General features: G+C 36.1%; 5 protein-coding genes across 8 annotated transcripts; 1 reads left to right on the top strand and 4 right to left on the bottom strand.

Moving 5' to 3' along the window:
* Nucleotides 1–223: 223 nt before the first annotated feature.
* On the bottom strand, nucleotides 224–4,810 carry LOC6640908 (TAR DNA-binding protein 43). 4 transcript variants are annotated; one of them, XM_002063768.4, is made up of 7 exons: nucleotides 4,447–4,810; nucleotides 2,643–2,909; nucleotides 2,257–2,567; nucleotides 1,978–2,182; nucleotides 1,265–1,917; nucleotides 1,027–1,203; nucleotides 224–952 (listed from the first exon to the last, which is right to left on the bottom strand). In XM_002063768.4, exons 2-7 carry the CDS (start codon nucleotides 2,881–2,883, stop codon nucleotides 869–871), a joined length of 1,671 nt encoding a protein of 556 aa, XP_002063804.1. In that variant the 5' UTR covers nucleotides 2,884–2,909; nucleotides 4,447–4,810; the 3' UTR covers nucleotides 224–868. The 4 variants fall into 4 exon arrangements, with proteins under 4 accessions (XP_002063804.1, XP_023030741.1, XP_023030743.1 ...); XM_023174973.2 differs by having other exon boundaries at nucleotides 2,257–2,909; XM_023174975.2 differs by having other exon boundaries at nucleotides 2,257–2,909; nucleotides 4,472–4,810.
* An 827-nt stretch (nucleotides 4,811–5,637) lies between these two features.
* Nucleotides 5,638–7,890, bottom strand: LOC6641049 (ceramide phosphoethanolamine synthase). Its single transcript, XM_002063767.4, has 2 exons — nucleotides 7,681–7,890; nucleotides 5,638–6,905 (listed from the first exon to the last, which is right to left on the bottom strand). Exon 2 carries the CDS (start codon nucleotides 6,842–6,844, stop codon nucleotides 5,684–5,686), a length of 1,161 nt encoding a protein of 386 aa, XP_002063803.1. The 5' UTR covers nucleotides 6,845–6,905; nucleotides 7,681–7,890; the 3' UTR covers nucleotides 5,638–5,683.
* A 104-nt stretch (nucleotides 7,891–7,994) lies between these two features.
* LOC6641048 (NADH dehydrogenase [ubiquinone] 1 alpha subcomplex assembly factor 3) lies at nucleotides 7,995–8,918 on the top strand. Its single transcript, XM_002063766.3, has 3 exons — nucleotides 7,995–8,348; nucleotides 8,417–8,615; nucleotides 8,682–8,918. The coding sequence occupies exons 1-3, from the start codon at nucleotides 8,074–8,076 to the stop codon at nucleotides 8,820–8,822; spliced, it is 615 nt and encodes a 204-aa protein (XP_002063802.1). The 5' UTR covers nucleotides 7,995–8,073; the 3' UTR covers nucleotides 8,823–8,918.
* LOC6641047 (trifunctional enzyme subunit beta, mitochondrial) lies at nucleotides 8,836–10,893 on the bottom strand. The gene is made up of 4 exons (XM_002063765.3): nucleotides 10,729–10,893; nucleotides 10,236–10,398; nucleotides 10,005–10,179; nucleotides 8,836–9,947 (listed from the first exon to the last, which is right to left on the bottom strand). Exons 1-4 carry the CDS (start codon nucleotides 10,799–10,801, stop codon nucleotides 8,937–8,939), a joined length of 1,422 nt encoding a protein of 473 aa, XP_002063801.1. The 5' UTR covers nucleotides 10,802–10,893; the 3' UTR covers nucleotides 8,836–8,936.
* A 530-nt stretch (nucleotides 10,894–11,423) lies between these two features.
* Nucleotides 11,424–20,521, bottom strand: LOC6641046 (transcription factor Ken). The gene is made up of 3 exons (XM_002063764.4): nucleotides 19,485–20,521; nucleotides 13,727–13,896; nucleotides 11,424–13,643 (listed from the first exon to the last, which is right to left on the bottom strand). The coding sequence occupies exons 1-3, from the start codon at nucleotides 19,491–19,493 to the stop codon at nucleotides 12,056–12,058; spliced, it is 1,767 nt and encodes a 588-aa protein (XP_002063800.1). The 5' UTR covers nucleotides 19,494–20,521; the 3' UTR covers nucleotides 11,424–12,055.
* Between the last annotated feature and the right edge of the window lie 1,519 nt (nucleotides 20,522–22,040).

The raw sequence follows: 22,040 nt of genomic DNA, 5'->3' as shown, positions 1-22,040 counted from the left end.
AATTTCATATGTTTCGAAACGTTGGATTCCATTATTCCAAATACCAAAAGGTAAACACTTCTAAGTTTTATACACTATATAGTTTTTTGGGACTCAAAAAATTTGATAACCTCGAATTTTTGAACCAGTGTTATTATTTTATAAAAAATTTTGGAATAGTGGGTACTACGTTCGGCAGCTGAAAGAAAAGCACCCTCCCGTGACAATAAAAAGACGATATAGATGGAATTTTCTTCATGACTTATAATTGTGAACGAAATAAATATACAGTATTTCTTTAATTTTATACAATTAGTATTAATCTTTTTGTTTTAAGATGTCTTTAATTGTGAAAAAGAGATACAATATTTATTGGATGACGTTTTAAGAGTTTACGTCACTGTTTTATTCGTTACTATTGTTGTTTTTTTTCCTTAATACAAATTTGGGCAAATGTTTGTCAATGGTTTTTTACTTAACAATTTTACATTCTGGTAAATTAAAATTTTCTATTCTTCCAATTACATAGTTTTTTTTTTTTGTTGCTTAAACAAATTGCTTATAGCTCTCTCTATATATCTTCTTTTAAGCAATTAGTATTTATTTCAAGTTTACAAAATTTCACATCGTCTAATACGGTTTTTTGTTAACTTCAAAACTAAAAAGATCATGGTAATTTATTCAACATCATTCTTCTTGGCCATTGTAACATACTTCGTCAATAGGACTCTGAGAATAAGCTATGACAAGTATTGTACATACATACACAATTTCAGGTAAGCATAACTACACAAACTTTAGTTAAATAAAATTAAAAATACCTAAATATATATATATATATATACTTCAGTACCAAAAAAAGACATATTGGTATTTAAATTAAATTGAATTAAAGAAAATTAGACTTGTCCACAGAATTCTGGGAGCCACTGCTCTGATTCGACCAGCCAGAGTTGCCGGGTGCACAGCCATTCTGCAAATACGAGGAGGAGGAGGAGGAGGATATAAGCCACATGATCCAAATTAAAATGTCAATAAACTACTAACCTGTTGGTCATTACAGGCAGAGTTGTCGACTTTGTTCATGCCACTGGAGCCTGAATTGTTTGGATTATTGGAACCCTTGCGACCGCCTCCACCGCCGCCGCCGCCACCGCAATTGTTTAAGTTATTTGCGTTGGAGTGACCTCCGTTTTGGGCCATCCATGATAAAAAATTGCCACCCTGAAAAGTAACTGAAAGAGTTTTTTGTTTGAAACAATGATAGGAGTGTTTAAAAGCTTGCCTGCTGATCCTGGTTTTGATTTTGCAGCTGATTACCAAGCATGCTCCACTGATTTAGGGCAGCAGCTACCAAAGCCGGGTTCATCGGCAATGTGTTTAAATTAAGGCCGACCCCTAAGGGGTTGTTCATATTTTGACCTTGATTCGATGAGCTCGATCCTTGCGAATTGATGCCTAATGCCTGCAAATTGGGCATATCCAAATGTCCCCTGTTCATCCAACCGCCACTGCCGCCAACGTTGCCGTTGTGCTGCGGTTGATTCATGCCATGAAAATTATTTGGCCTATTATAGGGAATACCGCCGCCACCATCCTGGCGATTGATATTCCCGCCACTATTGTGACCACTACTATTGTAGCCGCCCCCGCCAGAATTGGCACCACCGAAATTATTGCCACCCATACCACCATAGCCACCACTGCCAATGTTGCCGTGACTATTAACGATTGCCGAGTTATCACCACCTCCATGAGCATTGTGTTGGTTATTACCTCTGTGGTGTCCACTACGGCCCGAATTGATGTGATTCCCCTGGGGATGATGATACGAATGCATGCCAAAACTATTTCCCGTATTATAGTTGTAACTTTGTCCCTGATGATTTCGATTCTGCTCGGCTTTTGGTGCGGCATTTGACACATGTACAGAAACGCCTAAATAGAAGAAACGCCATTAATAATTATTATTTTTGTCAATGGTATCAATGGAATTACCTTTAATTATATGATCCTCGCCGCAAAGTGATTGAGCCACATCTGGATCCAGAAATGTAACAAAACTGAATGCCCGAAATGGTCGAGGAATGAATACATCTGTAACTTCACCGAATTTTGAAAAATATTCGCGAAGATCATCGGAATTAATATCCTCGGTGCAACGTCCGACGAACACTTTGCATGGCACTTGATGGCCCATCCCCTAGAGAATTGGAAGAAGAAATGATGTGTTTAATTGATAAGTTCATTTGATTCATTAGTTTTCGCCCATCTTACCTTTGAGTTGGGTACTTTGACTTCACACCAACGGCCATCGATGAGATGACGATTGGAAAGAACACGCATTTGTGCTTCATACGAACCGAATCGTACGAATCCAAATCCTTTAGATTGACCCGATTTCACATCTTTCTTAATCTGGGCCATGAGCACTTCGCCAAAGCTTTCGAAATACTCCCGTAGGCTATCCTCAGTCGTTTTCCATGGCAGGCCAAGGACAATCAAGTCTGTGCAACGCAAACGTGTTTCAATTCGTTTTGTTTTCGCCGTCGAGTTCTCCAAATTATCGTCACTCTTACGCTTGTTCTCTATGGGAGGTATGGATATGGGGCGATAAGGTGGACTGTCGATCTGTGCGGCAGAGCTTCGGAAATTCGTTATACCTTTTGGAAATACGCAAAAGTAGATGTACTCTCCCCAGCCCGAATCGACACTGGGTGGAAAAAGCCTGCCCTCATTGGAACGAACACCACGCACTGCTTTAGTGTCCATATTCCTATATTTAAGGCCACAGGAGCCAGGGAATTGGGCCTGTAAAGTGGACAAAAGTAATGTCCCATCCTCCTCGGCTGGCAATTCGATGGGCTCATCACCCTCCTCCTCGGATACTTGTACAAAATCCATTATGGTGAGGTATTAAATATGAAATTCTAAAATGGACACAGCAAATAAATCAGAAAAAGGTTCTGCAACACACTCTGAAGATCCAAAACACTTGCACTCTAAGTGATCTGATCCAATCATCATTCAATCAAACTGAAGCATCGCACAGATATTCATATCTCGTAATCTCTCTCTCTCTCTTTCTTTCTCTCCTTCTTTCTAAACAAATACTATATATATATATATAGGATTACATACAAATACAATACACTCATTCAGGGAGTACATTTATTTAAAAAAAAAAAAACTCACACTCTGTTGCCTTTTTTACCAAAAACCCATACACAAACAATAAGCACAAACTCACAATAACAACTCCTTTTACAGTCAACAGTCATACCAGACTCAAATCTAAAACTATATATACACCGAGTTAACTTCGGAATACCGATGTTTATTAGAGGCGTTTATTTTCACACATACACGCACAATACATTTGGATATACAATCCTATTTAACAAACAAACCCATCAAGGAAAATAGACTTAGGATCCTGATTTTACTTAAAAGCTTGGCGATAATGTTTAACATGTGAGTTTTCGAAGTGGTCGTGTAATTTCGTAAATATTTGCAAATAAATATTGAAGATAATATTTCAAGTAAAAGCAAACAATATATATGTATGTATTCAAAATTATGATTTATTGACCCAAATGAAATAATAGTAATGGTTATTTCAATCAGACAAATATTTCTAAAAATTTTTTTTTTTTTAGCTAATCAAAGAATGGAGATGTTTCCTTCTGTGCGTTACAAACATCTGACCAAATTAATAATACCCTCCCTCTGCATGAACAATTCTTCATTAAAAGCCAAGTCAAAACCGGTTCACATTTTAAAAGGAAAAAAACATTGTAAAAATAATTTTAAATAAAATATCTAAAAGGCAATTAAAATTTCTTGAAAGTGTGATCTAAAAGTGAGGTTAACTTTTTTAAGCCGGTTCTTTCATTGTATCTTTGTTTGCTTAGATTTTACATTTTTGTGTGGTAACTTAAAACGTTTACTTTTAAATTTTACCGAAAAACATAACGGTTAAACGATATTCCTAAAAGTTTGTTCTGCGCAGAAGCATTCAAATAAATATCGAATAAATGGAATGAGTGTTTCTATTCATGTTTGCTTTCTCTCACCATCTCGCTCACGCTTTCGCGGTTTGCCCTGTGGAGACATTGTTTCTGAAATGCTAAAATGACTTTTTTTTTGCAAAACTCTGAATGATTTTAATATACTAAAAGTATAAGGTTGCATTTAGAGAAAATTTTGTTTTTGTAAGTATTTTTTTTCATTTTTTAGAGGGGTGAGAAAATTTGCCGTATTGATTGAAAATGTGACTGGAGTTCCGGTTTTGATCGGCGACATAAATATAGACACGATATATACAATACAATAGAAAAAAAGAAAAAAAAAAAAAGAAGAAAATTAAAGCCATGCAAAAAACATTTGGAAAAGGACCAGCGATGACTATTATGATTCCCATACGAACTTCTAGACTTTTTACTAAATAAGGGTACACATTCTTACTATTGATAGGGGGTAGTAGACGCACAATCTTTTTTTTTGGTCGAGCTCACACACGTAATGTTTTATGTTGTATGTGTGTTATATAGTTTTATGTATTTCCATTTACGCTTGCTCTCTCTCTCTCACTCTCACACGATACGGATTCAAATGCACACTCAGAACCAAAATCACTTTTGCACGCTCGTTTCTCGAACACAACACACGCCAAGTAATGCACATTCACTTTCAATTAGTCTAGTGCGTTAAAAATATAAGAAATATTTACAATTTCATCGTTAATAAATTTGCAATCGTTAAATAAACCATTTCTCCTGATTATAACACAAATAACTCCGACGCCGTAAGAAGAAAAAATTTCTGATTCAGAGTGACCGTGTGTTGAAGTTGAACCGTAATAGTGTTACCATAGGCATTAAACTAGAGATGACCCTATCGATATTATCGATAAATTTCAAATCCAGTAATAAATATGTTTAATTTAAATTTCGTTCATATAGAATTAAATATTTGTATTAAATTTGTATTTATTTGTATTAAATAATCTACAAATTAAATTTGTTATAGAATTATAAAATTTTGTTCTATTGTCCTCGTTTTGCATATAAAAACTTAAAAGCATTAAACCTTGTCAATTATATGTGTATTAAAAATAAACTTATTGTATTGGCAATTTAATCCAAGTTACAATAGACTAAAATGGTTATAGGGTTTATTAACTATTTTTGTTTCGAACATCTCATGATTCTATTCATTACGTTTTAATGTTAGGAATATTTTTGTTTGGTTCTATTGTTTTAAGAGATGTAATCTACAATAATATATGTCCACTAAAACTATAAAATCATTAACATAATAAAGAAATACAACATTTCGGCGGTTACTTGGGCATTTAATTTCGTTATAAAATTTTTTGTTTTTAATGAAATAACGGATAAAAACTATGTTTAGTTTAGGTAACGGTCGCTTTTTTTTCTGTGGTTGACAATATGATTGAATATTAACATTAAACACAGTTGTTATAGTTGAGATACTTATTGATCAGAATTTGATACAAAAATTTGCTCCATCGTGTATCACAGCAGAAGATGTGATGAATATGAATATCTACATACAATTATCCTGAATAATATTTGTTAATCGAATGCTAACAATTTACAGTCCGACACAATTACAGAATTAAAAAGGCATTAATTTGAACTACACAAATATTATTGTATTTTTCATAATATTAGTAAAATCACAGTGAAATATTACTGCACGCTGCTGAATTAAAAATATAGTTCTGGGCCTCCAGGATGTGCATTTCAGTTAAACAAATAGCAACTAACAAAATTATATAACCACTGTATCGTATCGCTCGCAGGAAATCCCACAACTTGTCGCAGAAAATGCTGAGCAGCAAACAATGAAGTAATGCGTGTACATTTACGATACGCCAAATCCACGCTACGCAAAAGAACCAAGTGGATTTAAATACATAATTCTGACACTGGTACTGTGTATTGGTGACATCTTCACGCTCGAGCATATTCTGATAGACCGCTATATAACGATTCCATGCCGTCGAACTGAGTAGTAATTGTCCTGTGAAGCTTATCACATTCTTAGCCACTTTGCGGGTGCTTGCTTTTATTTTCGGTATCATTGTGGGCTCGGGCGTGGTCTTGGACGTATCGCTCATTGGTATAATTGAGTAACCCCGACGCGGTGGATTGTTCTTTAGATAAAAGAAAATACCCAGTAAAAGGGCAATGCACCCAAGGCCATCGCAGAGACCGTCCACATAATAGCCTGATGTACCAATTTCCGAGCGTTCACCACGAATATGTTTCCTGACACGCGCCACATGCCCATCCAGATCGTCGAGGAATGTGCGTATCTGAAAGAGTAGCACTCCCAGTCGTCGATATCCCAGGCTATCGGATGCTACAAGCTTTCCCGATATACACGCAACACCCACATGGAAAAACGAGATCATGTTTGGCGTTATAAACGTGGATCGAGAGAATCCGATTACATTGTCGAAGATGGTGGCCAATGGTGCGAATAGATAGTGGTTGGTGTGATCGAGTAATATAGCTTTTACTGTTACATGACACAGTGGATTAATGTCACAGGATATCCAGGTGTGATCTTCATAGGACGGCTGTTTGTCAACGGTGGGAAGTGTCGTGCTGCTGCTGCTACCTAGATCTCCTGCCGAATTCGATACCCCTGGGGCTAATGTTATAGAAGCCGGTACTGATAATGATACCGAACTGTTTGTGTGATAACTTCGATCGATCGCATAATTGTGAATTCGTAGATAGAGCTCAACATCCATAAAAATGTAAAATATTATTAACAAAAACAACAATGTTAATAGTATTTTGCTTATTTGCGAACTAGGCCCAATCATTTTGGAGTTTTGAGGTAGCTTTCAACTTTCAAATATATAAATTCCTTTCGAGTGGGGATTTCTGAAATAAATAAAACAAAAACATTAATACTTTATTATTATTGAAAGATAATCAACAAAAATTACACTTATTATAATTATCTGAAAAACAAAAAGGGTCGACTATGAAGTCATTCATATGAATGAACTAAACAAAAAACAGGTGTGTAGCACCTTGACTAATCTACTTGACTTGTCCCTCATTTTGCCGCCGATATCTCGGACTATAAAAGTTGACTCGTATGACGAGGGAACATACGTTTTTTTACTGATATGCCTGACTGATTTCATCAAATAGGCAATCGACTTACATTAGACATTAACTATATTGTACATATTTTTTGATAGGACTAATGCTAAAATCGTAACGATAAGAGGTGCATTTTTTGTGGATACTATCTGAACTTTATTTTCACGATGACTAAACTTTTGCGTCAGACTTAGTAATAATAAATCGTCAATAGCTTCGGTTTATTATTAGACCAAAAATGTTAAAAATTATTCCAGCAAAATATTTGTCCAAATCTCGCAATTGAGTACACATATGTATGAATGTATGCGTTCAATATATTCATATGTACATATGTACATACATACATATGTTCAGAGAAATTTGTCATACATCTGTAAATGCACATATTTATGTACTTATATACAAATAAAAGATTTACATACAGATGAGAATTTTATGTGGGTTGGTATATGCGTATGAATAGCTAGTTCAATTATTAATTTAATTAGCAATTGATGACCAATGGATTACTTATCGATGACTATGATAACAAATGTTTACTTACTGCTCTGTTGTTTGTGTCTCATCACATACTATTATTATAAGATTTCGCGCAACAAGTTAGGATTTAGTTTTTTCTTCCGTTTTTGATTTCCAGCAAATCAGGGAATCCGTAAAATGGACCTGACGCAATTAATTAACATTAACAAGAATATTGAATAGATGATATATGAAGTATATGTTTTATGTGTGTGTGTGTTTGTGTGTGAGTTTGGAATAAAAACATAACAGTATCATTTGCGAGCTCCGTTAATTTTAACAGTATCATTTTGGAGCACGTTAATGTTATGTTACGCTATGTTAATTTAACGTAACGTTATTGGAATGTTTTGATCAAAAATTAAAACCAAGTCGGCGGAATATATATTTGAAACTGTCAATATAAAAACAATCATATATGATTGCTCGAACATTACGGACTGCTGCACAGTGGAGCAGCAACCTTCGCCTCCTGCATCCAATCGTCCCTATAACAACAACGACTAAACAGCTGATAACGGGTTCAAATGCAGGTGTTCGCCTGAGCAAAGCATATGAAGGCGATGGAAAAACAAAAGTATCAATTTTTAATACACAAACCGATCTGGGATTAATGATAACTGGATACAGTCAATATGGCTTTAGACTTAACAATGATATGGTTTTGATAGGACCGATTACAGTTTTCCCTAGGTGAGAGTAAAACGTAGTAGTTATGTAAACCTTGGGAATAAACTACAATTTACATTTGAATCTTACAGGTCCGTGCTATCATGGAATGTGAACACATTTGAGGACATAAATGAACAGAGCCTTAGCCTATTTCCTATCCTAGATCCCAAACTCGATGTGCTTATAATTGGAATCGGCGACCAGAGTCCCACACCGGCTTTATCGAAGCGTATTATAGAGTTTATGAAGAAATATAAAATAAACGTCGAGGTCCTGCGAACGGAGCAGGTGAGTCTCTCGCTATGACTAGAGCTTCACTTATTACAGTTATTTAATTGATTTATTTATTTATAGGCTTGCGCTACCTTTAACTTTTTGAACGCTGAGAGCAGAATGGTGGCATGTGCTCTGATACCGCCACTACATTTGTCCTACAATGAGAATGATATTCTTCAGACCAAACTAAAGCATCAGCAGCTATATGAGACGGACTGAGAACGAGTAGAAATACGTTAAATTCAAAAATATATTTTTATTTATATGTTTAAGGGCGTATAAAGGCTAAACAAAGTCGCAGTTGCACTGCACACACACATTCTTCTATTAATTTCAGTCGGCTGTGGCACCCGGGTAACGTTCAATAAGCATAGCTACTCCTTGACCACCGGCAGCACATGCTGCCACAACTCCCAGCTTGCCATCTTCACGAACCAGCCGGTTGGCTGTGTGCATGCAGAGACGAACTCCAGTGGCTGCGAAGGGATGACCAATTGACAAAGATCCACCCCAATTGTTCCACTTGGAGAGATCAGGTGTGCCGACCTTTTCGCTCAAACCAAGATAAGTTTTGCAGAACCAATCGGAATCAAGGGCCTTCAAGTTGGCCACAATTTGTCCTGCGAAGGCCTCATGGATTTCCCACGAATCAATGTCATTCAGCTTGAGACCAGCTTTCGACAGTAGCTTGGGAATTCCGTATGCAGGGCCGAGCAGCAGTTGATCGACTGGGTCCTGCGACACATAAAGGAAGTCACGCAAATAGGCCTTGGGCTTCAGGCCCAACTGTTTGGCTTTCTCTTCGGTCATGATCACACAAGCCGAAGCGCCATCAGTCAAAAATGAAGCATTAGCGGCAGTAATTGTTCCATAGGGCTTTACAAAGGCAGGCCGTAGTTTGGCCAAACTCTCAGGGGTCGAGACGCGAATACCGTTATCCTTGTCCACAACCTGATCCACACCTTGTACTTTGAATGGCACCAAATCCGTGAAGTATCCTTTCTCCTGGGCCTCCTTTGCCAATGTGTGCGACCTTAAAGCATACGAATCCTGCTCCTCGCGGGATACATTAAATGCAGAGGCCAGCCTATCCGCTGAATGTCCCATTGTTTCTCCCGATGAGAATTCAGCCACTGCTGGCAGTTCGGGAGCCAGAAAACCTGGCCTAAATGTGGACAAAAGGGAGAGGCGTTGGCCCAAAGTTTTAGCCTTGTTTGCCTTCAACATCAAGGCTCGCATCTTGCGTGAGTGACGAATAGGTACATCGGACATAAACTCAACTCCACCAGCAACAATAATATCATAGGTATTGGTAGCAATTAGACCCATTCCTGTGGTAATTGCCTGGAAATCAGAAAAGTTAAAAATGTAAACAAATAATTTTGAGGATTATGAATTTACCGCATTTGAACTGATGCAAGCCATTGTGACGGTATGTGCAGGTGTCTTGTCGCTGAATCCTGCAGCCAGCGCCGCTTCGCGTGCAATGTTGGAGGTCTTAACTTCTTGGATAACACTGCCATATACGATATAGTCGATCAGCTCCTTATCCAGTTTGTTTTTTTGCAGCAGAGATCTATTAAAGACCATATTTTTTTATTGTCTATATCAATTTGAAATTGTTCAACTTACAGCAAAGCGTGCCTAGCCAATTCGTGGGGCATCAGCTTGGAGTAGGTGGAGCCTGATGTGAGGAAAGGTGTACGCACACCATCGACCAGCACAATATTTTGGGCATTGTTCCGTTGTTTGGGTGCAGTGGCTGCCACCGCTGCTGACATGGAGCGGCATTGAACTATTGGGTAAAGACATGAATTTAATATTGTATACGTGAATCTTTTTACATATGTGTGCCATCTTGTAGCCCGTTCGCGTCACTGTGATTAAAATGTTGGACTTTGGACTTTCGAGATTGATTCAATCTTTAGTTGCCGCAAAACATTACGGGCTCGAAGACAAAGTCCAACCCCTTGGAGTGCTATGTTTCAATACATATGTATGTACTTATAAAAAATATGTATAGGTAGAAATGAAGCAACGTAGAAATGAAGATATGAATACGAATAAACTTTTAATGCAACTTAAAAGGACAATTAAATAAACGTTTTAATTATAACAACATTACCTGTTCTGGAGACATTCTTTAGATTAAGGCTGGCACTTTTGCGTCCCAACACACAAGCGTTTTGAAAATTCATTTTGTTCGCTATTTATTTATTTAAAAAACTATTATTTCGCTCGATCGGCAATATCTATCGTCTGTGGATTTGTATTCGTGTTGTATAAATGATGCTGTTAAAAAAAATTAACAGTGCTCACGAAAGAAGCTGTTAAATTATAAGTACTCGCAAATGATGCTGTTAAAATATTTTCACAGTTTTAAAAATGTTCGAATCTGGTATTTTTATTTTTTGAATAAAGGACGAAAATAATAACGTATGCAGCTTTTAATTGTACCTTGATGACGACAGTTACTTATATTAGCCCAGCCTTTGGTAGTTCCCATTATTTAAATGCCACATATGTATGAATTGATATATTTGCGGTAAATTCTACATTAATGAAGTAGTACTAAATGTCCTTTAAAAGGATTTGCATTTTATTAATTTAGTTAAGAATATTTTTGAAACATTCAGTGAAAACTTTACAAATAATTTTAGTGAATTGATACAAACTCATTTTTTTGTGAACATTTTTAAGAAAACTTATTAAGTTCTAATTTTTTCTATACCATTTTCCGGTTTTTTCCATTTAGATTTACCATTGCCCCAATTTTAAGGCTGCCCCAGTTCTAAACCTTGATAAATAAAATACAAAATGTCAGAAATAAAAAATGCCTTTCTGATTTTATTACGAACTTGCGAATTTATACTGTACAGTTTACACACTTTTTTTTTATTGGCGATTTACAAAAAAAAGGACATGTAAAATATCTAAAAGTATCTAAACAGGAGTGTATAGTGTATAAAAAATGATTCAAAAGTAAGTATTTAAGTTTACGATAAGAAGGCAGGTGGAAATTACAATACCATTTGTATAAAAATATTCTTAAAACATAGTGCTCCATAGTTGCAATGGACCAGCCGTTTGTTTTTGTTTTTTTTAAGAGTTGTCATCCAAAAATTGGATGGCCAATACAATTTAAATGAGAAGACAATATGTTTGACCCTCTTTGGCCTACTGACGCAGGCGAGGCAACAGCAGCCGTTGGTGGTGGTGTTGGTGAAAGGGTGAAAGTCATGTGAATGGATCGGTAAAATTATGCTTTAAATGTATATACATATATTATATATATTTATACAATAAGTAAATTAAATCTTTTACTTTTACTGTTACCATAAGTTTGTTTTTTTGTTTTTGTATATATATATATATATTTAAAATTCAGGTCTCTTTGCAGTAATTTGACAGGCATATTTGTGGAGGACACGCCAGATCAAACGGATCGGTTATTATTCACGAAGATTCTTGGTGAGCAGCAGGTTATTGTGATGCCCGGACAAATGCCGGACCAGTTCCTGCACCGACTCGAAACACATAGAGCAGAAACAGCAACTGTAACGATTCTCCGTGTCAGTGCCATTGGTTGTGGTTATAACATTTCGATGAACCGAGCACAAGTGCTTAAGAAGATGGGCCTTCTGCTTGAACATTGCCACACAGAGACGGCAGGCGAAGGGCTTTTCACCGGTATGTACGCGGAGATGTGTCTTCAGATTCCATGACATGCCAAATTGTTTGCCACAATATTCGCATCTGTATTCCCTTACGGACGATGTATGCGAATTGCTGCTGGCAATATTGGATCCGGAGGCAGAGTTATTACGACTTTCGGGATCCAGGTTCAGATTTATGTGCGACAGACTAGAAAGTCGCGACTGAAGATTGGGCATGGTGGAAATGGCGGCATTCTGATTCGATTGCCACTGATAGACGAATTGCGTACCCAAATGCATTTGCATCTCTGGGCTTTGAGCGCGATTTCTTTGCGCTTCTAAAAGTTTACGATCGGGGGTTATTGTATCGCCATTGAGTGCTCCATCCTCGAGATGGGACAATATATTCTTTTCGGAGGCATAGCCAGATATGGGCGATGTTGTCGATTTGACAAGTCGCAGTTCCTCCAACAAATTATGCTGATATGATGTGAATGGTTGATTATCGCTCTGTGTATTATGGAAGCCCGGTCGTCGTTTACGGTGCGGTGTAACCACATAGTTTTCCGGCGAACTGTTAATGTCGGAACCATCGGAAAGTGGTTTCATTACATCCTTATGGGTATCAAAGAACAGACTCTTTCGCTTTGTACTTTCACTTGCGCTAACAATCGAATCAATGCCACTGTGATCTGATCCGGAGCCAAAGGTTTTGCTTATCTCACTGCGTACAGCAGCATTTTCGCTTTTTGTTCGTAGATCGAGTGATAAATTAACTGGATTAACTGTAGAATTGTTATTATTATTGTTGTTATTATTGTTGGTACTGCTGCTGTCACTGCCAGGTGGAATGTTAGAGAGGTTTACAATTTCATCAGAATCTTTGTCACTCTTATTGTCTTTGTGCGGCGATGGATCATCGTGATCGTGATCATGATCATGCTCATGATCATGGTGGTGGTGGTGGTGGTCATCATCGTCATCGTCCTTCAATGCACCAGATTCAGGTGTGCTCTCGCAGTTATTATCGGCAGAGAAGGTGGAAAAGTCAGCAGCGTTCCTTGACTCGTCCACACTGTCAACCTCATATTTAAGCGATTGGTCTAAATTCTGGGAAGACGCATACTGTTTACGTGAGCGTTCGCGGTCGCGTTCGCGGAAGCCACATTTGCCTCCCAAATATGCTGAATCTGTTGTTTTCCAGCTATCCGATTTTATTTGCAATAGTAGTAATAAATCATGCAAATAATTCACATCCCTCGATGTAATACATGTCTGCCCCGAATATAGGAAATCCAAAAGGAATTTAAAATATGTTGCATTGACATCTGGAAAGTAAACAGTTGTGGAACAATCGCTCAGGTGAGTGTCCTCCAATAGATTCCTGCAAAGAAACGTTAACCACGTAAAAATGGAATCATTAATTGTCCTCCTTCTTTTCGGGTTATGTAAGATTTGGTCCCTTACCTTATAAGCGGACTCGCAGCCGCCAGAACAAGTTTATGGGCATGCAGCTTCACTTTATTCTCGCACACAATAGTCAAGTCCGCCGGGTGCTCCCCTCTGAAAGCTGCTCCAATTTCTTTGAGTATGCACTCGCCATGCTTGCTGTATTGCAACATCAACATTCTTTGAAACTGAAAATGAAAAATATGCAAAAAACAAATATATATAACTTATATAAAAATTTGTAGTTTCTTCAAGTCGCAGCAGCCCCCACACAAATTTTTTTTCTAAGGGTTCTCTGGTTACATTAGAAGTCAATAAAAAACCAGAAATTGTTATAGTAGAGGATGAAAGACTAGCTTAGCCATTTCTGTAGCTTTGGGATAATGCTGATCATTTTTAAGTAATAATAATAATAAATAACTATATACATATATTATAATAATTATATTACATGATAGTTCTCATCCTAGCCTATGCTAAAGTTGTTTTTGATACATAATTGAGAAAGTTTTTATTTAAAAAATATGATTTTGGTGATTTATGTAGTTGAAATTTGTGCATTTCTTTTTATTTCTGACATTTACATAAACATCTTACATTTCTTACAAGCTTCTACTTTTCGAAAATTTATAATTTTAGGCTCAAATATTTAATATTTTTCATATCTTTTGAGAATTTCCCTACCGCTAATCTAAAATAACTCTAAAAAAACCTTTTTTAATGGAAGTTATTTATTTGATTTTAAGTGTAAGCTAGTGGAACATAATCCGTACAGTAGTGGTCACACATTTAAGACTTCAATATGAGATTTTTTATGAACTCTCTTGTAGATCAAGCAAAACTAAGATGAATGTTAAATTTAGCACCAACAGTCGTTTTGAGACTAATTATAATTTAGATTTTTGTGTGTCATTTTAGGGTTATTTGGCCTATTTACGATTAATTACAATGAATTTATTCAAACGTACTACTTTAAACTTTAAACTACGAAATATAGTGAATTAAATTCCCTGTCGAATGGCGAATGACAAATAAAAATTGAATTAGTTTTTTTTCTTCTTAATCTTCGATATTTTTTGCATAATTATTCAAGCGAAAGTCGTTAAAATTTTTGAAATCAATCTGGAAATTGTGTATACATTTTTGGAATCGAAATTAATATCTCCTTTAGAATCGTTAGCCTTCTAATTTCAAAACTTTTCAGATATAAAACATGTTTACGTTCAAAAAAACGTTTCAAAGACGAGATTAGGCCTAACTATTGCCTTTCCGAGACAATCGACCATTTAGATTACTAACTCAAAAAAAAAGGTAGTTTAAACTTTCCCATTGTGATTTAATATATATTTTAGTTTCCATTAATGTAACAATTGTAAAACAGACACACACACACACACACACACACACACAGACGAAATAGAAAGTTTTTTGTTTTGGGGAATGGACAAAATGTCTGCATCTGTCTCTCTTGCAGGTATTACACAATAAGCCGCCTTTCACCGAAATTTCTCATCCATTAGTTGCTGCTGCTGCCAGACAGACAGAAAATGCGACAGACAGTCAGTCTTACAACCAGTTTGTCATATATACATAAGAGCCAAGAGTCTGTCCACACCCACCACATGGCGAAAAACTTCTGTTGCAATCTGAATATGCCAAAAATTCTATAGTCAGCAAAAAAAAAAATGGGTTTTTCTAGTTTCTCAGGAAATTAAATCTCTGTCTAATATGAATATTGATAAAGTCAAAAATCTAAAAAAAGATACTAATCAGGTTTTTCTCTTTTTCAATTTTTCAGCATTTATTGCAGCAACCCACAGCTAGCCATCCATCCATCCAACATTCATTCTTCGCATTCGTTTCAGAGTTTAAATGTGTGTGTGAGTACACTAGAAACTATTCATTGGAAAAGATGAAAGCTTTACTGCATAGACAGTCAGCCAAAGCCAGCCCCAATCGCAATGGCTTACTTTTTGTGCTCCAAAACTCTGCTGAATGCGCGACAGCCTTAAAAAAATAAAATAAAAGCTTTTCCCTTGCGCCAACTGCGGCTGCGCTGCGTTGCGTTGGTGTTGAATTCGAGTTTGGCGCGACGAAATTGTTTTTAACAAACCAATTGTTACAATGAAATGCGCTTGCTTGCTTATGGGGTACACTGTAAATGTATGTGTGTGTATCCCCACCACTTGCACACAATCTCATCGCACACACACACACACACATACATATATATAAATGAAAGGCCATGTGTCATATTGTATTGTGCAAGAGCATGGCTGGCTATGGCTTGTAAGTTTGTTAGCGCTAATGTCTATATACATACATATAAACATTTCTATCTGTATGTGTGCGACTGTATGTGTGTAGTCTGCATGGCCACATATTGAAGCTAAAGTTCAGCACATCTGAATATTTCGAAAAAGATAGTCTTGCTTTTTGGTACGATCTCTCTCTCCCTCTCTCTCTCTCTCTCTGCGCGCGCGAGTGGAGACGGAACGTTCACTTTCAATAAAACTTGAATGACTGGCTTGGCCCCGCCGCAACAACAAAAACGTTTTCCATGAGAAACGAAAGCTGGTAACTACTATGTACATACATACATACATACATACATACATACATACATATGTACATATATAAAAATAATGACGAAGATCTTTACGTTCTCCTAAAAACATGTTGGAGTGGAGTTCACTTTCCTATTCCGGTATTATCTATATGTACATATATATGTACATACATATATTCTACTTATATCATATTTTGGTATATAACCATTTCGAGTAGGTGTACATCAAATATATTTGCGCAATCAGAAACGAAACTGGCATTCATACTTTTTATGATTTCTCTGTACATTACACATATACATACATACATATGTATGTAAGTCCAACTATGTAATGTACTTTCATGGGCGTACTAAAGGGTGCAACAAGAATTACAGATTAAGAAACTCATAACTATTATGAAGAAGAAGATTGAGAAATACACGCCTCTACATACATATCTCTTTAAAGTCTTTGTTAGGGTATTCAAAAAAACAGCTTTTCCCTAAGATATTCCCATATTTGAACTCTCTTACTCTATGACTCTAATTTTTCAGCAAACATTTCTTTATTTCTTGAAGAAGCTGTCTTGGAATTCTCTATGATTTTCAGATAATATCAATAAAGGCTTCTCTTTTAATACTTAAGGATGTGTATTGCATGTTATTTATTATCTGCATAAATATATAAGAGTATTATTCAATTTCTTCATGGTTTCCCAAAGAACTTTATGAGTATTTCCTAGGGAGAATTTAATCTTGTGAATTTCTAACCATAGAAGGGGTTTTTAAAGAGCTCTTACTACTTTTTGATATGAGATACTTATAAGAGTGCTATAGGTGAAGAGTTTTATTTAATTTTTATTTCTATAATGCGGAAACTTAAAAAAAGCACTGTCTTTTCCTACTTTCCCTCCCCCCGTTCGGAGTACACCTAACTTACCCCCTTAGGTAATTGTAAGTATTTATCATATTCCAAGATCCTTTTCATTTTTGTAGACTTTCGCATTTCACAGCACAATGTCTTTTATTTCCTGTTCCTCTCTAGTTGAAATCCTGTCTACGTCCATGTTTGTATGTATGAGAATTGAGAAAGGGACGGAACAGTTGTTGTTGTTGTTGGTGATCGCAGAGAGCGGGCGCAGACAAGACATACATACATAAAAACTCGAAAAAAACACGCTGACTTACAAACGCGCATAAAAATCACCTTTCACAAAAAGCTTTTCTCTCTATGCCTGTGTGTGTGTGAGTGTTGTATCTGTGTATGGTTAAGATTTCTGTGAGAAATGTAAAAAAAAAAAGCTATTGTGGTGGCCTACTCGAAAATGCCTCGAGATTGTTATTGTGAGTGCATGCCTCCTACACAATAATACGCACGTACATAAATAAACGTATATATGTATATGTATGTTACATCTTTTACATACTTACATACAAATAGAACGCACTAAAGAAGAAGACGACGACGACGTGTTAATTTCTGTAGACGTCACCGTTCCAATGTAAATGTGATTTTGCAATAATTTTTGCCCAGCATTTCCAATGGTGGTAGGTAGGCAGTTCGTTTTAAAGAGAATGTCAGTCGATCGTATCCAAGCAAGAGCAGACGAGAGCCCAAGCAAAAGAGAAAGCGCGAATAAGCGAGAAACTTTTGAAAGTTTTCGAGTGAGTGGATGGATATACAGTTTTTTTTTCTGAAAGGGAGCGAGTATCAACACAACAAACTTGTTTTTACTGAAGCTCCCCCCATGTCCGACCCGACCCGACCCCCCCTCTGATCTTGGCATATTATATTATACTAATACATTTACGAATCAGAGTTTTTTTTTTTTGCTGTGCTCTTTTCCCCTTTCACGAAAGCTCTCTTGGGTAAAAACCAGCTACAACAAAAAAAAAAAAAAACAAAATTGCAAAAAAGAAAAAACTCGACAGTCAGCCAGCCAGCCAGCAAAGCGAGCCACGCCATTGTACTTGTTGTAAATGCTACACTCGTAAAAATGACCCAAATTTGAATTACATAATATTTCAAATGAGCAATACACACACACACACAGACAGACAGACGCAAATACATACATACATATATAAAGAAAGAGGCGATAGCATTTTCAATTGAAAGTGGAATGGAATATATGTATGTACATGTATGAATGCCATGTAAAATATTTATTTGTATGTATTGTCCATTTAATAAAGAAGTAAACTGATGATCATCTTCATTTTGTTCTCACAGAAAAAGAGAGAGAAACTTGAAAGAGTAAGAAGTGTACTTTTTAGGCTTTCATTTGACTTTTTGTGGGATGTATGTAAGTGCAGTTAGCTACATATGTATGTATGTAAGTACATACAATGTATCTATGTACATACATACATACATATGTACACATGCGCTTAAAGATTTTGTAATTGTAACATCTGCGCTTTCAGATCTGCGCTAAGTGATCTGACTCTTTCAAGCCATCGTTTTGTCTTGTCTTGCCTTGTAATTGCAGGCTTGCGTGTTCGCTTATGTATATGTATGTAGATACATACGAACAGTAAATTTGTGTGTATGTGTGTTTTTCACCTTCACTATCATTGGAAAGCGGTTTAAGTTAGTCAGCCTCGCCAAGTCGCGAGACGGAGCGACACTCAACATTATGTATGTATCTCTTTCCTCAACACGACGTTGTGTTGTTGACGAAACCCATTAACATTTCTGCGCAACAATAAAATAAACGAAAGAGAAAAAGCATACACGACAAAAGAAGTGGCTTACACATATACATGCATACATATACACACTCAGCAGATATATACTAAAGCGCGCTATGAAGGTCACTAAGCCTTTCTTGTATTTTGCTTTTGCTGCTGCTGCTGACTGCTTGTGGTGGGGCGCGCTTGCGTTACTGTCGGTTGTTTCCATGTTGTTGTTGTTACTGGTAAATGGTAAATGACAATGATGACGATGATGATGATGATGATCGTCGACGTGATAATGTTAATGATGATGATGTTCAAAGACTTGGCTAAGTTATAACATTGAATTTTAAAGCTTTGGACTGTTTTTCTCTCTATAACAATTTAAGTTAATATCTGACCTTGGCTTCTTTATGTATTTAGGTGCATACAGATATATGTATGTATGTTCAAATGTATTTACATAGTACAAATAGTTAACAAATTTTTTCTTGTATATTTATGAAATAATTTTTTTTGTATTTATTTTTGGGACCTTACACTTACCTCTTTCATTAATCTCACAGCAATTACTCCCTTTCACAAAATTTGAAGAGCTGGTTGTATGGGTGGATTTTATACGGTAAATTTGTGCGTTATTTTTTTTTTCTTCTTATGTGTGTATGTGCGCATGTGTGGGGCTCTGAGATCGAGCTTTCCCACTTTCACAATTCGATTTAAACTTCCGTCTGAGCGGGGAGACTTGAGTTGATTGAAGTGGAGTGTGAGAAAGAGAGGGAGAGAGTATGTGTTTTTTCACGTTCTATTCCTTTGGCAATGATGCAGTTGTAGCGGGCTTTTAATTCACACAAACACACTTTATGTATATGCAAGCATTTGTGTGCTTGTTGTTTTTGTGTGTGTATGTGTGTTGGTTTTCAACTTTCAATTTCAACATCCACTCTCAGCCATCGCTGTTGTTGGGCGATTATCTTTCACTTTTCTACTGATATTGCAAAGCATAGTTATTTAGAATATTCGAAATACTTTGGGGCAGTGGGAAGTGTTGTGATTAAAACTATTATTCATTAATTATTATAAAATTTATTTGATTTCTGTGTATGTATTAGTTATTGTTATTGTTTGGTTCCGTTTTCACAAACTGAGAAACACACACAAATATATACACTGATAGAGAGAGATACACAGAACACACATACACGTACAGTAGTTCCATTAGCTTTTGCTTTGCGCTGTTTTCTGTTCCAATGTGTTCACTTTGAACCAAAACGAAAGAAACAAACAACACCAACACACCAATGCAATACACATGCACCGTCGCACACTCACAAAAGAGTCTCTACAACAACATTAACTTTTAACTAGGTTGAAGTTGTGTTATAATATTGCGAAACAAAAACTTGATTGGTAAAACTTTTTTCAGACGTTGCGAGCGAGCGGGTGAGCGGTAGGCGAGAGTAAGTAGGAGAGAGAGAAGAGATATTTTCTTGCATCTCTAGCTAAATTCCGTTTGAGTATCACTTAAGTTTTGCTTTTCCGCGCACGTCTGGCTCTGTTGAAATTTGAAAACCGTCTGTTAAAAATTCAAAATCGCTGCGATCGTATTTGGGCGGAGAAACAGTGGTGGACCGAGAGAGAGAGATGGAAATATCGATATTCCTCTGTTAACTTACAGAATTCAAAAATTCATCTGTTAACATACATACAGTGGTACTAAGGCATCACCGACCACTTCAATTATATTAATTGCCAAATATTTGTTTACTAGTTTTACTCTGGATTTTAGAACTTCACTTTCAAAAACCTGCAGTGAATATAATATTTTATTATACATACATATTTAGAAAGAAGTATTTTTGGATTCCAATTAATTAATGATTTAAAATTCCTTAAAAAAGGAGCAAGTTGTATGCTTCATATACTTGTCCAACTTTCGGATAACGGGATGGCAATAGATCTCAAACGCGTGCTAGTATTTTAAATTTAAATCATGCATAGGGGCTAAAGAAGTCGGAGTTAAATTTAATGTTATATGTTCAAAGTGCTTTTCGGGCTAAACTAAATAAGTGTTAAATTTTACAAAGCCTATTAAAATAAGCATAGCATCAATTTTCAATCATAAAATACCTCATGAAAACGAATTTTAAAACCTAAACAATTTCGAATTACATTTTGTTTAATTTGTTTTTCGGCCAAAAAAGTAATTTTTTTCACCAGGACTTAACGATTCAACTAAAAAATATGCATAAGTGTAAATCTAAAGAAATCTAAAATCTTGCAGATTAATTATATTTAATAACTTTTAAGCCAGCATTCGCCTTATCCTTGTGGTTTGCCTTTATAAACAAATTAGTCATTAGAGTACAAAGTTTTTACAGCTGACTCTTCTTTAACTAAACTATCTTAATCTTAACTCTAATCTGGAGGCCGGCTGGCCATATATGTATGTACGTATGAATGTAGGTACATAAGAAAGTTAACAAAATGCATCAAGATGTCCTTGAATCCCAATAAGTATCGATTATCTTCGAATGCACACGCCGCTTTCTACCCTTTTACATAAAAAGGAACAATAGATTCGTCCTTGAATACGAGTTATTATGTATCACAGTGTATGCAAATTCCAGATGACATGCAGTGAGAACAGTTTTAGGTCATTTTTTTCAGGCATTTGCATACATACATATCCAGCCTTTAGTTGGAAGGTACTAAAAAATAATTACAACGACTTTCTTACGTATGCCGATTCTAGTAATCTATCAAATGGATTCATTTCATTTGTGTTTTGCATACAAATTTAAAGATATCTGCACTGGCATCATGCGTATATCATATGACAAAAGAAATGCATTGTGATTGCAACTGTATTCATTCGTTAGGCTCAGGTTCAAGGACACAACCAATTGTTACCCTTAATGTGAAAGGGTGAGGGCGAGGGCGGCGTGTGTACATTCCGGATGTTTGACCCTAATAAAGAAAACAAATAAAGGAATCATCGAAACTCTTTGACCAAGGCCACTAAAGAAATTTACATACTTTGTTTTGCATACCTAAAATTCCAATAATAAATTTGTTACGTTAGTAATGGATGACATGGATGAA

Source organism: Drosophila willistoni (assembly GCF_018902025.1).
Source record: "Drosophila willistoni isolate 14030-0811.24 chromosome 2L unlocalized genomic scaffold, UCI_dwil_1.1 Seg168, whole genome shotgun sequence".
Taxonomy (NCBI): domain Eukaryota; kingdom Metazoa; phylum Arthropoda; class Insecta; order Diptera; family Drosophilidae; genus Drosophila; species Drosophila willistoni.
Note: the sequence above shows the minus strand (reverse complement) of the source record. Positions and strands in the feature narration are given on the sequence as shown.

Bases quoted from the DNA above. Each gene is read 5' to 3' on its own strand.
- LOC6640908 (XM_023174973.2), bottom strand. From the start codon at position 2,883: ATGGATTTTGTACAAGTATCCGAGGAGGAGGGTGATGAGCCCATCGAA. The intron at 1,204-1,264 runs GCAAGCTTTTAA...GTTACTTTTCAG, and splicing joins ATCAAAACCAGGATCAGCAG to GGTGGCAATTTTTTATCATG. The intron at 953-1,026 runs GTTAGTAGTTTA...TCGTATTTGCAG, and splicing joins CTGCCTGTAATGACCAACAG to AATGGCTGTGCACCCGGCAA.
- LOC6641049 (XM_002063767.4), bottom strand. From the start codon at position 6,844: ATGATTGGGCCTAGTTCGCAAATAAGCAAAATACTATTAACATTGTTG.
- LOC6641048 (XM_002063766.3), top strand. From the start codon at position 8,074: ATGATTGCTCGAACATTACGGACTGCTGCACAGTGGAGCAGCAACCTT. The intron at 8,349-8,416 runs GTGAGAGTAAAA...TGAATCTTACAG, and splicing joins CCGATTACAGTTTTCCCTAG to GTCCGTGCTATCATGGAATG. The intron at 8,616-8,681 runs GTGAGTCTCTCG...ATTTATTTATAG, and splicing joins AGGTCCTGCGAACGGAGCAG to GCTTGCGCTACCTTTAACTT.
- LOC6641047 (XM_002063765.3), bottom strand. From the start codon at position 10,801: ATGAATTTTCAAAACGCTTGTGTGTTGGGACGCAAAAGTGCCAGCCTT. The intron at 10,399-10,728 runs GTAATGTTGTTA...TTTACCCAATAG, and splicing joins AAAGAATGTCTCCAGAACAG to TTCAATGCCGCTCCATGTCA. The intron at 10,180-10,235 runs GTAAGTTGAACA...GGTCTTTAATAG, and splicing joins TTGGCTAGGCACGCTTTGCT to ATCTCTGCTGCAAAAAAACA.
- LOC6641046 (XM_002063764.4), bottom strand. The intron at 13,644-13,726 runs GTAAGGGACCAA...GTTTCTTTGCAG, and splicing joins GCTGCGAGTCCGCTTATAAG to GAATCTATTGGAGGACACTC.